The sequence below is a fragment of the Carassius auratus genome, chromosome 30 (assembly GCF_003368295.1).
Source record: "Carassius auratus strain Wakin chromosome 30, ASM336829v1, whole genome shotgun sequence".
In the NCBI taxonomy this organism is placed as follows: Eukaryota; Metazoa; Chordata; class Actinopteri; order Cypriniformes; family Cyprinidae; genus Carassius; species Carassius auratus.
Window position 1 is genome coordinate 28,619,891 of NC_039272.1, and position 13,553 is coordinate 28,633,443.

At 38.1% G+C, this 13,553-nt stretch overlaps 1 protein-coding gene across 6 annotated transcripts in view; it reads right to left on the reverse strand.

Moving 5' to 3' along the window:
* The window catches only part of emid1 (EMI domain containing 1), a 58,196-nt gene extending 49,675 nt beyond the window's left edge, over positions 1 to 8,521 (reverse strand). For 3 of the 6 annotated variants that reach the window (XR_003276654.1, XM_026212575.1, XM_026212574.1), the window contains exon 1: positions 7,901 to 8,519. Coding sequence is in view for 4 of the 6 variants with exons in the window: in XM_026212575.1 (XP_026068360.1) it covers positions 7,901 to 8,067 (167 nt within the window). In the remaining 2 variants the exon portion in view is untranslated. Of the gene's footprint in view, positions 1 to 7,900 lie in introns of all 6 variants that reach the window. The other 3 variants (XR_003276655.1, XM_026212577.1, XM_026212576.1) reach the window with 2 other exon arrangements.
* Between the last annotated feature and the right edge of the window lie 5,032 nt (positions 8,522 to 13,553).

The following is a 13,553-nucleotide window of genomic DNA, read 5'->3' on the forward strand; positions in this document are numbered from 1 at the left end:
ACAAGGAAGGTAAGCCACAAACATTCATTACCAAAGAAGCTGGCTGTTCACAGATTGCTGTATCCAAGTATGTTAACAGAAGGTTGAGTGGAAGGAAAATTGCTTGAAGTCCAGTGTTAAGTTTCCACAGTCTGTGATGATTTGGGGTGCAATGTCATCTGTGATGATTTGGGGTGCAATGTCATCTGCTGGTGTTGGTCCATTGTCTTTTTTGAAAACCAAAGTCACTGCACTCGTTTACCAAGAAATTTTGGAGCACTTCATTCTCCCTTCTGCTGACCAGCTTTTTGAAGATGCCTATTTATTTTCCAGCAGGATTTGGCACCTGCCCACACTGCCATACTTTCCAGAAGGCCAACAATTCACTAAAAACACTTATAAAGTATTCTAATTTGTTGAGATAGTGAATTGGTGGGTTTTTGTTAAATGTGAGCTAAAATCATCACAACTAAAAGAAGCAAAGTCTTAAACTACTTCAGTCTGTGTGCATTGAATTTATTTAATACACTCGTTTCACAACTTTTCCACAACATTCTAATTTATTGAGATGCACCTGTATTGCACATAATTACATATATTTTATAATGTATATGTTAAACAAATACATTTGCATAATATAACAATTTATTAAATGTCTCATGTCTTATATATCGTGGAATTAAGATGTAACCAGAAGCAACATGGTGTCTACAATCTTCATGCACACACATTTACAGCTCTCACACGTACTGTGGACCACAGAACCAGCCCTTAAATATTCCAGAAATGTCCAACGCCTATGAATTTTAGGTGGTTTCCATGCCCTGCTTGAGATGAAGGCCCAGGGACTCAGAGTCTGGAAAAAGAACTGGAGTGACCACAGGCTTATCCGGTCACTACCTGCCCAACTGCTCCAGCCCAGCCAACAAACACACACAGACTGGACACACAAACACGCAGGCCTGTCTGGCTACAGCTGAAGATCATGGAGCTATTTCTGTGATCTGCTTATTATTGAACCTAAAACCACAAATCATACCCTTGCCCTTCTCTAGGAAACACAGAAATGTACATCCAAACTCTACCATAAATGCAACTATAAAAAAAAAAAATCACTCCACATAAAAACACAAGCAGGCCATTTTCCTACATCAACATACATTGTTGTAAACATTCAAATCAACAAAAATATACCCATACAATCAGAGAGCAATGATTGGTTGAGAAAAATCCAATGTGATTCAATGAAACAAAGTAAAATATGTATTTTATTATTATTATTATTGTAAAATGATGTTCTTCAAAGCCTGAAAACTCATCCAACAAAAACATCATCCTTTGTTTTTCAAAGAAGTAAATCCTTATGGGTTTGCAATGACATGATGAGCAAATGACACCAGAATTGCATTTGTACAGTCACATCACCTCTGTCAACATGTAGATTCACTTTAGCAAAACTATTATATATAATTGCTTCCATATTTCACAGTGATTTCAGTTGCACTGAACCCCATCACACCGATTCTGTCCGTTCAGCATCATTTTAGCCTGCAAATCTGCTACATAAGTTGAATGGGCATAGAAATGAGCTGAATTCACTGGCAGTAGGAGGAAACGTCCAAGCAATGTAAAGATAGAGATCTAGAACGGCACAGTCATCAGAACACAGTTCCCACACTTCCCCAAATCACAATGCCAGTCTGGTGAACAGGGTGATTTGTTCGAGTCCTTCACCCCCCTCTCCTCTCATCTGATCCTTACTTTATTTGGTACTTTCCCCAACTGTAATTTCAATAAGCTCCTCTACTCTAAAACACAAAACGACATAAAAACCATGCAAAATATCCTCTCAACTTTAAAACAGAACACAGTGCATAGCATTCTCTGGACCTTCATGGAAACATTCTGGACACAGTCCAGCTCCATATGAACTAATGAGAGGATTTATAGGGAACATACAGCACAAAAGCCTTTCAATGGGAAATGACCCCTTGCCCGCTTTCTGAACAGAGAGATAGAGGCGAAGGCAGCTAAAATCTGCCTTTGATCCAGATTTAAACCTCAGGGCAGGGAGAGACAGAGGGTTAAAAGAGGAGGAGCAGTACTTACAGACCATTATTCCTGTAATCTAACATCTCTCCATCACAAAGCATTTATGAGGGCTCATTATGCAACCCAGTGATAAAACTCACACTCTTATTCTCTCTATGATAACTATTATGGTCTGTAAAGAAAATTGAACAACTTAAAAAATGGTGCAGAATAAAGAATATAAGAATGTATGGTGTAAACTTCAGATTGACTGACAAACTTAATTGCAAAATTTGATAGCTCAACTGCTGTTGAATGTAGGCCAATGTAGGCCCTCTGTTGAATGTAGGCTAACAAAAGCTCAAAGATATGGAAACAAAAACAAAAAAACAAACAAACACTTTCTTCTAAACCAATGGTTCCCAACCCTGGTCCTGGAGGAACCCCAACATTGCACATTTTACATATCTCCTTAATCAAACAGACATGCATTAGTAGAGACTAAAGCCCTATTCACATGGGATTATTATTACCTGGTGACCTCTAGTCATTTATTTAATAATTGCAGAGGTTGTCTTTGATCATGTCTGTAATTTGCAAAGTAAAAATTCCCCCGCAAATTACCTACCATATTTCGCAGAGGTCCTGTGATAATATTAGTCCCATCCCAATTGGCATCTCTGTAATTTGGCCTGGATTTGGCGGAGTCATATATAATCTTTTCAAGGTTTTTGTTTCCTTTGAGCCTTTGCATCTAAGAATGGATTTTTTGTTTTGATAGTATTTTGGGTGCTGCGTCATATTGCTACACAGGGGTTCTAGGACTTCATCCACAGTGGGGCTGGAGCCCTCAGACAGACCACTAGATACAAAGATACAAATTACCTAAACTAATTGAAGAAAATATAAACAAATATCCATTAAAGCTAAAGAAGTTACTTAATTAAGAGCAGCGAGTGATTCTCTCTTTCTTTTGTTTGATTAACATTATTAACATAAGAAATACTTGGGTCCATTATTTTGTATTAAAGGTGCAGGTTGTAGGGGGGTAATTTCAAAATCACACAAGGTCCCCAGATAAGATTAATCCTGTTCGAATAGGGCTTAAGACAGGGTTTCTCAAATCTTGCCTTGTAGGGCAATGAGCTGCAGTGTTTAGCTCCAATCCTGATCAAACTCACTTACCATTTTCTTATGATCCTGAAAACATTGATTAGCATGTTTGGGTGTGTTTGGTTAGGGTCAGAGGGAAACTCTGCAGGAAAGTGGATTTCATGGGCAAGAATTTTAGGATCCCTGCTCTAAGACCTGAGATAGGTGTCAGAGAGAGGAGACACACACAAAATGTGCAGTGTTGGGGTGCCCCCATGACCAGGCTTGGGAACCACTGTTCTAAACTATAATTAATCCTAAACACACGCCGCCTTTAAAAAGATGGTGCACTAGAAATCACCACTGAGCCCCTCTACAATCCCTATAAAGAGTGCACTCTGAATTCAGCATCTGCTAAATGAGAACTTTTATACTTTTCTTTCTAAATGAATTGAAGCAATTGAAGCACAAGCAATTACAGCATCATATTTATTGGCCTTTTCAAAACAAATTGCAATGAAAGCTTCATTGACTTAAACACTGCTTCTAGCTTCACTGTGTCTCAGATATGTGGTAGGTAATACAAGTTCAAAGGCGTGAAAGCTTTCAACAGCCCAGCAATGCTACATTTCACTGGCATCAACATGCACTTGGCCAGCAGATCGAAAGACTGACTTTCTTCCTCACAAACACATATGGGACCAGAAACATAATAAATAACTCTGCAATGCACGCAGATCATAGCACAGACTGTAAGGGGGAGATAACTAAAATCAGAAAGGGATGGCAGGAATCACACAGAGCTGGAAATAGTGCAACTCAGCACGCAGTAAGCAGCAAGCAGCAAGCAAGCCAAGGCTATTAAATAAAAGCAGCACAACGCACACATGCATACAAACCAGAGGAAAGATCATGAAACTGTCTCGTTTTAGACAAAAGGAAAAGCAGTGCGCCTCATTTAAAGCATGAATGCTAGCTTTCAACACACAACGCGTGAGACAACGCTGAGACGCAAATGTTGACTCCCGCAATGTAGCACAGACTACAAAGATTATTGACTCTGGAGGCAAATAAATTAAGTTTGAACAAGAAGACAATGGAAAGCTGTGGCAGCTGGACAGAAAGGGAGGAAAGAGAGCATTTCATCATCGGGTCAGTAATGAAGCCCTCCTGGGATGCACTGGGGGGTAAGATAACCCAATTAGGCGGCGTTCATGACGTCCAATGCTAGGCAAAACAGTGAGGGATGGATAAGATTAATGGGCTGCTGAAAGAAAGCATCAAAAAGTACTAAAAGAGAAAAAAGAAAGAAAGCACGACAAAGCAAAGCAGAAAAGAGCAGGGACCCCTTTTCTGTTCCTGCGATTTGCTCAAGAATGGTTCAAAGGACAGGTCAAAGGCCATGGTGAGAGACAGTCCTTCTCTAGGGTCGGATTTAAGGGCCGGCCTCACAGGATAAACAGCCCTGAAGCGGATGATATGGATGAGTGAGTGCACACACAGAAACACCCCACAGATCATGAAGATGATACTTCTTATTTCCCGAAGTATCTCATTCTCTACACATTGAAACCGATTCCTTGATTGATTGATCTTGAGTTTCATGGTCTTCACGTGACAAAATGAGAGTGCTGCAGCATTTGTTTTCAGTTTAGAAGACCTTATTTTCCAAAACAGGGACTAAATTCATGAAACAATCTTAAAAAATAAAATTCTTGTTAACTGACATTTTCTCTTTACTAATAAAATCCAGAGTATTTTGTATTTCACAATTTTTTTTTAGAAGTTTTAGTTTTCTTAAGATTATTCTGAAAACAAAACTTAACAAGAACCTCAATTCCTGAAAAGAATCAACGGAGAAAATAATTTTAATTGAGTTGAACAGTCTTCATACAATGACGCAACACCAAAGCCTGTCATTTTCTTCTTTAAAAAAGAAAATAGCTTAATACCTTGGGTATATTTTCAGGAATGTCATTTACAAACTGGCTAACATTTATCTTGACAATTTTTTTTACCTCTTTCATAATAAGATTTTTGTGAATCCACAGGACAATTACATTAAATTTGCAAATTAAAGCATGAATGAAAGTAATCAAAATTATAGCCATATATATAACAACTATTTCCTCCTCCTGCTTTAGAAGTATAGTGTACTCAAAATGCAGAGCAGAAAAACAAATACAGTAAACAAAATGCATCTAATGTGTATAACCCATGGAGCAATACTAAAGCATCAAAGAGTCCCTGCTTTCGTGGAGGCAGAATGAGGTAGAGGTGGAGGTATGTTGGTTGGTAATGATGGGTCAACAGTTAAAGGTCCCTCTGGGGCCCCCAAGTCTCACACTCCCACCCTGAGCGCTGCTCTCCAGGGCAATGAAGTCGAGCAGAACAGGAAATAGCTGCTGACTTAACCCCCAACTGCGCTCAGCTTCACCGGCCCCTAATTAGACAGATATTATTAAGGGGCTTTTCTCAGGACATTTACATTTCAGGCATTGTCTTGGCTATGTGCAAAATGGATTAGGTTAAAGGTTAGGATGTGGATCGGGGTTAATTATGATTTATGGCAAAACTTCATATGCCTGTTCAGCCTCTCTCTGTGATGCTTTAGAACGCAGGATAAACAGTCTCTCTGTGCTCTAGCGTGGGAAACTAAATTATGCAGGTATCTATACAGTACATTGTCATGCAGTTCTAACAGACATACAGTGAGATTCCGTGTAGCTGAACTACAGCATAAAGTCTACAGAACATAATGTGTAATCGAATATTTAAAGGATTAAAAGCATGTTTTACCTCTTTCAAAATTAGTGCACAATGCTAAGACCACTTGTAGTCTGATTAACCTGTATAAGTGCTGGACAAAAGCTACAAATACATTATGTAGGTCTATTAGTCAAGTTTATCCATTTTAGTCAAATTAAAGCATTTAATTAACATTTTAAAAATGACAAATTATTATTTTAGTCATACTAAAGTATTATATACATATACATGCACTATCTATAATACATTTTATATTACTAATTATGATCTATTTTACATATATTTGTTATATATTTAAGAAATGAATGTTTCCAAATACAAATAATCGACATTTTAGTAATTACCAAAATAACCATATTTATTTATTTATTTACACTCACTCAGCCCAAACACACATAATGACATGTGTTTTGCCAGGTAACCTAAATGACTGGTTTACAAAAACAAGTCATTTTTATAAATGAGGTTAGGAATAAATCGCTGCTTAAATGTAAAAAAGAAAGGCTGAACATGATTTACTATATAAACAAGTAAACTCAAAGCAGCTGCATCTTGAGTATTTCACACGGTTTAAAGTATAAACACAGACTGTGTTTTTTATATCTAAAGTTATATTGCACCTCTCAGTAAACAGTGCTGGCTATCCGAGGCATCTCAAGGCACCTCTACTCACTGCATCATCAGACAGCAGTGCAATAAACTTCCCTCTCAGTCTCACAGCATGTAGACGATGCAGCTGCATGTGTTTAGTAAACACCGTCTGTTTCATCAGTCTGTGCCTGACAGGAGGAGGAGGTGAGAGATCAAATCATCAGCACAGAGACCGAAAACGACTCAACACCTGCATACTTCAGAGACACCCAACATCCCACCCACAACAACTCTAAGCCATTTACCCAAACTGAGTAAATATTACCATGAAGATATGTGGGTCAGATCAAGGCAATAAGCTGTGGTCACAGGTCAGTCAAGGTGATGAGGTCTGGACAGAAGTGGAGGACTTACATGTTGGATGATGTTTTGCCTAATTTCTAGCCTTGTTATGTCTCAAAAAAGTCTAATCAATCACATGCAATGCCAGCACTAGAGGAGGGACATGTATACTGAAAAAAGGAAAGAAAAAAAAAAACCATACTGTTGATTATGTCTGATTTAGCATTTAAAAAAAAAACATGCCTAAATATAACCCTGAAAGCAAGCAATGTACAAATCTTCCAAAGCTCTCTGTCCTAATGAATGAATGAGATGAAGTGTGAATAAGTCTGGACAGTGATGCCAATATATTTTACACATGTTTTGACTTAAACAAACCATGGACAAAGGTACAGACTGGAGAGGTGGGTGTTCCCCCATCTCAGGAAAGAGGAAACAGACTGTCAGACTCACAACAGGAGCATTAGGTGGAGAGCAGGGAAATCAGCAGTGAATTTAGGTAGAAGCACAAACTGCATAGAATTAATAGTTTATTCTAACAATATATCAGTCTCTATTCATCTACAAAAAGTGACAGTTCTTATAGCAAGGTACCAGTTATCATTGAACTCTGCTGTGTTCTCTTTCAGACAACCCATCTTAAACTGGTATCTGTTTTGAAACATGCTGGTTTCTAACTGGTCCAAGCTGGTCATTAACTAACTGACCAGTTACAATATTTTAGAAACCAGCTTAACCATCTTAACCAGTGTTATTCTGGCCAATTAGTTACTGACCAACTAGAACCTACTGGGTTTTCACAAAGCTGAATTTTCAAACTGGGAATAGGCATATAGCAAATTCAACAAACATTGAAATATAAATTTACTTAAGTCGGCTCTTTATGCCCCTTGTTGAAATAAGCTTTCGTGTGAAATAACATAGGCTACTTTACCCCTTGGAAATCTTTTAAGTTTTTAACTGACTGGAAGCTATCAATAAAAAGTAGTTGAAGTGGACATAAATGGCAAATATTACTCAAAACAATGTTAACCATCAACTGACAACTTCTGCAGTTGTCCCACAGGATACATCTGTCATGTCATATAAACCTTACCTCTTTGACTGATCTTTGAGGAGCGCTGTCCCGGTCTGGTATTTGTAAACTCCGGGTCCCCACGTCCCCTGAACGCACGTCAGCCCCAGAATCAGCAGTAGGACCGTCCTCAGGAGGAAAGAGCTCCGGTGAACCGCGGACACCGAGCGCCCGTCACCCGCTCCCATTTCAGCCGCGTCAACTGTACGGAGACCCTAGTCAGTAAAATACCTCTTCTAATACTGTCTCGCTTATGTTCAAACTGTGACTAGAGGACAGATATACAACTCGCAAAACTAATTTCTGACTTGCCGTTTCTCTTACGAGAATTAAATTAATAAAAGTCTTGTTTATGCGCACTGCTGTGTCTCAAATAAGAGAGTTAAAGTTTCAGAGGATTGTCATCGGCAGACCCCGCCACAAATAAATCTCCTCACAAAGTTTGCTCGCAAACCGCAAGACAAGCGTTTCTTAGCAGCCACGCAACCGGTCCCGCCTCACTCCTCCATCTCCGTCTCTGTCTTTACGTTACGGTATATTTCTTGACTACATCAACACAATGGGCAAGAAAGCGGTTTTATAGTCGCCTCGAGTCCCACAGCCTGTGTAGTTTTTTTTTTTTTTTTCACCCAGCCCGGCTCCCTCTCCCTCTGTCCCCTCACACATGCAGCACTGCCCCTTCCCTGCTCTTCCCGTGAAAACTTTTACTCATAAAACATCAGAATTATGCAAGTCTCATTTGAAAAATACAAAAAGAGCCATAAAGGCCAATAAGCACGACCACTTCTCACAGAAACGACAACTGTTTCTCCAGCAATCTTACCTCACCTGACTCCGACAGAGGTTCAGAAGCGATCTGAGCAATGTGCTCAAAATGACCAAGATACCAAAATTTACAATCAAAAGTCAATATGTTCTTCCAAGACGAATGCTATCAATATTATTTTTTTTTAAAGTTAAAACTCTCTTTCATCATTTGTTTCATTTGCGTCTGTTTTTATATCTCCCAACAAATATAAAGCAAAACATCTAAAATAAAGTTCATTCTTTAGGAGTATTTGCATAATATTTATTGTTAATGCACTGATTCCAAAGCAAATTAGCTATATATAAATCAGCATTTTCTATACACTAATGAATTAAGTATTTACATTTTCACAGCAAGTAGAACATTTTGGGTTCCCCAAATGACATTTCAAAAGGTTCAAAATAAAAAAAATTCTTAGAGTTTCTTCAGTGTCTTATTTTTAAGCCTGTATAATACTTTTCATACTAAAGATCATTCCAAATGGATTTAACAGTTAATCTAGAAAAAAAATCTTATTTTTTTAGCCCCCCCCTTAGTAACTCGGTGGACCCCCATTATAAATGATAAATAAACATAAGAAGTGCTAAAGCATTCTTTTCAGCATCGGTCTCGCCTCTTCACATGCTTACAATTCAGATGGCTTAATGAGTCATTCGACTGCCATAACATGAAAACCTCCTCCAGAAGACAAAGCACAGTCTAACGTCTGGATAGCATCCAGAACAGGGCAAGGGGAGAGAACAATACAGAACAAGAACCTCGGGAACACGGTTTACTTGAACCTCTCCTCTGCCTGGTGAAAAAGGAGAACTAAGGGGTTTCTGAAAACCGCAAAACTATGGTCCACGTCCAAGCTAAACACCTGGCTCAGCAGGCAGGACGGACTCCAGATCACTCATCTATATCTGAGGTCGAGGTGACTACGCTCGGTGGACCCCCCGACAGCCAGAGAAATAAGCAAAGCACGGAGAAGGGGCATCAATCACACGGGCCGCCAAGATCTGCAGGTGTTGAGGGGATGCCACTTGTCACAGTTTGACATGTTTGACTACAGTTTGACTAAAATAAAGGACAAAAATGAAGAATATGAGGTACTGACAATGGAAAGATGTTAGTGCATTATATTCTGTGTTTGACTGAATAGGCTTTATTCCTGCTGCCAGATTTGGTCAAAAAGAAGCAAGTAGGAAAGTTACAGTGAGGGGGTGTGCAACATTTCAGCACTTTAGGTTTAGTACGTCTGTGGCATTTAAAAAAGCAGCCATGCCAACCAGGCACTGAAGCATTTCAGGGTTAATATAAATCCCTGCTGTGGACGAAAGATCAAAATAATCTGGGCTTCAAAAGAAATAAAACGTTAGGCCGGAAGTGGTAGGAGTCTTTGAATTAACAAATTCTCTTGATTCTCTGTCTTCATCAGTTTACTGAGAAATTAAAGCTTGTTGTGGCATAATAATGTTGAAAACAAAATGTAAAATGCTATTTTTTGCTCAGCTCTAATCTGCTAAACTTTTAGTATATAAAAATTAAGATATTAAGAAATTACAGTCATTAACATTGTGATTTTCTGCAAAGTTGCTTTGTGCTATTAAGTGATTTTCAAATAAATTTGGCTGGACTTTGACTTGGCATTGAGATTTTAATAGCAATTTCAACATGGGTTATAGTTAGAGATGTACGATAAAAATTCAAAAGCACCGCAATGAGAACAAAGTGTTCACATGATTTTAGTGTGAAAAAACACAAATTACTGGCTAATTATTTCTCTGAAAAGTTCTCGGATTTTCAAGTTCATCTAATTTTACAGCAATGTTGCCAAATCCGAGTTGTTAAACACACTCTTTATAGCCTTGAATTGATTGTTTAAACTTTTAAAAGTGCCCCCAATGAATGTTCCTTGGACTCCTTGGTGCAAACATTGAGCACTTGTTGGCACTTTAAACATTCTGGATAAGGATTTGCTGAGAAGAGGGCACTTTATTCTAAACTTAGTGTTGGCAAAGCTGACTGTATGTTCTCTATGCTGTGTTGGTAAGACTTTGTCCCACTTAATTTGAAAGAATCACCTCACCTGGCCATAATTTATCTATTTTTAACAAGGAGAACAAAGAATCAGCCAGATTCAAGACAAAAAAAAAGAGGAGGAAAGGAAAAAGAAGGTGGAGATATCCCAGGTGGAAAAGTTCCTTTCTGCTCTATTTGATACAGATACATATTTCTCCACAAATGCTTGCTTTTTCTTGGGCAAACTTTGAGCTTTCAGAAGCAGGAAACATATATCAAGTTCTATAAGAATGGGTCAAATTCCTCTGGTGACCCACACGGTTATGTATGAAAAATGTGACATATGCCAAACCGAAGCATAAACATATGCAGATCGGACATGAAAAGACAAGCCTCTTAAATTTATGCTCTCATACCTATATCCTGTACGTATATACAGAACATAAGTTAGAATATGTCCGCCCTCAAACTGACTGATGTGCTTTTTTTCTTTGTGGTTTTGTTGGAGAATGTACCGTTGAACAGGACCATGAGTGAGGGGTCCGGGGGACGCCTCAGATGGGAGCTGGTATGGATGCCTGGGTGAAACATAATCTAGACAAAGAAATGTTAGGACTGTAATTAAGTGAACACAAAGCAGCCCCTCTTTCTCCCTCTAGTACCATCCCCCATGGTTCTGAAGACCCATGGGTGTTAGAAATGTCATGCGGAATCATATAGACAGAAGACTTAATAAAGAGATCTATCCTCTGAGATTACATATATCAGGTCCTTGAGAGGGATCCGATGACGGGGGTGAGATGGGGTGCATGAGATGTGCTGGCAGGAGTCCAGAAGCCAGACAAACAGAGAGGAGAAAGTAGTTGCTTTCTGCTTCTCCTTGTGGCTTAATGGTACCACGTAAAAATATACTAGTTTGGAGTGTGCTGCCTCCAAGTGGTACACACAAGCGTGCACACACAAGCACACACACGTGTAAATACTAGAATATAATAGAAAACTGTTATTTTTTTTATTTATATAACATTTTACAGAATTACTATTTTTCAAATAACTGTTTTACACATAAATACAGTGTTCATGAGCTTGAGAGACAAAAAAAAATGTAAAAATAAATCTGAATTATATTAAACTTTTGTTTAGTAGGGTATATAAAAATATAGTGGAAGCAAAATGAGCTTCATAAGACCACAAAAATTTAGACCTAGAAAACAAGTAAATAAGTCTAACTAACAAATATGTAAATTTGTAAAACTAGTATCAAGTAAATAAATCATTGGAACATTCATTGAAATGAATTCATTTTCACTTTTTTAGGCAGGTCTATAATTTGCAAACACAACATATTACTGTTAATTAGATGCTATATAAGTGCAGTCTTGACAAGTGATCTTAAACGTTTTGGCCCCACTGTATATTTTTCAATCTTAAAATCTTGATTCTGAAAAATAAGAGATCAGACAATATTTCTTTTTAATTTCTTTAAGTACCTAGTGTGATGTGTTTGGCAGTAAAACGTTCAGCCTCACAGTCCTTTGTAGCATATAAACTGCAGAGCTTGGAGAACTCCTGACTGAAAATAATCAAAAATTATAATTGATGAAAAGACAGATATTGAGCAATGACACTTTTATCTTCATTGTGCCACAGAAGTTGATGCAGTGCATTAAACAAACAGTGGTTTATAGAAGGGTCAATGTGTAGGGAAACGTTCTGACTGCAGTCAGTAAACAGATCAGACTGGCCAGCTGGGTATAGTCTAGCTCCTCTCGCAGAACTAAATATTACAGGAGCATATAAAGACTCCAGAAGGCTGGGTAAAAACATCAGTTTATCATTACAGATCGTAAAATGTGTTTGCTTTATGCTCAGCTTCAGCCCAACTGGAGAGTCTCTTACAACTTAAAGGTGAGGAGATGAGGAGATTACAGTATATAAAATAGTCATTTTACTTCCATGCAGGTCTAAAGAAGTTAAATATGTTGTGGAAGTCTTTAATGAGTGGAGCGGTGAGCCACAGATGGAAGTCTGTGTGAGGTTTACTGATTATTTCAAGTGCTTCCTCCAGGTCTTTCATTTTCACTAACACGTTTAGAAGTATTCATCAAGTTTTGGTGAAACCTCCTTCCACTTTCTCCAAATGTGTGTTTACCGTTAGGGTCGACATTGTCAGTTTTATACATTTATTATAAATACTGACAAATCCACCATTAACTTCTATGAATGAATTTCATTTTTTAAAGCATATTCAATATGTGAACTCTACCATTCAAATGTCAGCGGTCAGAAAATATTTCTTAATTAAAATTACATTTTAATATATTAAAATAGAAAACAGCGGTCTTAAATTATAGTAATATTTCACAATGTTACTGTTTTTTTAATCTAATAAATGCAGCCTTTGTGAGCTTTCAAAAATGTACAAAAAATAACTCAAATAAATCTTACTGACCCCAACCTGTTGAAGTCATCTATTTTTTTGCAGTTTCCCCCAACACAGGGCATTAACAGGTGGCAGCACGCTTGTTCTTGTCATGCTGTCAGTTAATTCTGAAGATCACTGGAAGTGAAAGGCACAAAGGAGATGCATGCCAATATCAATCCGCTCATTCATCCATCAAATCAAACCCTTGGTAGGAAGCAAATTTCAGAGATCTCATAGTGGCAGATCAATAAAGAACCAGTCACTCTCACTCATGCCAAGCAGAATAAGGTTTGAAAACACTGACCTTTGTCATAAGTCCATCGTCTGTGAAGGGGTGTCTTGGCATCTTAATTTTGATCCAGGTATTTCAGGCATCTCTATATGTTTTTATAGTACAATGAACTATCGTTTCAGAAGATGAAAGAAAATGATTCCCC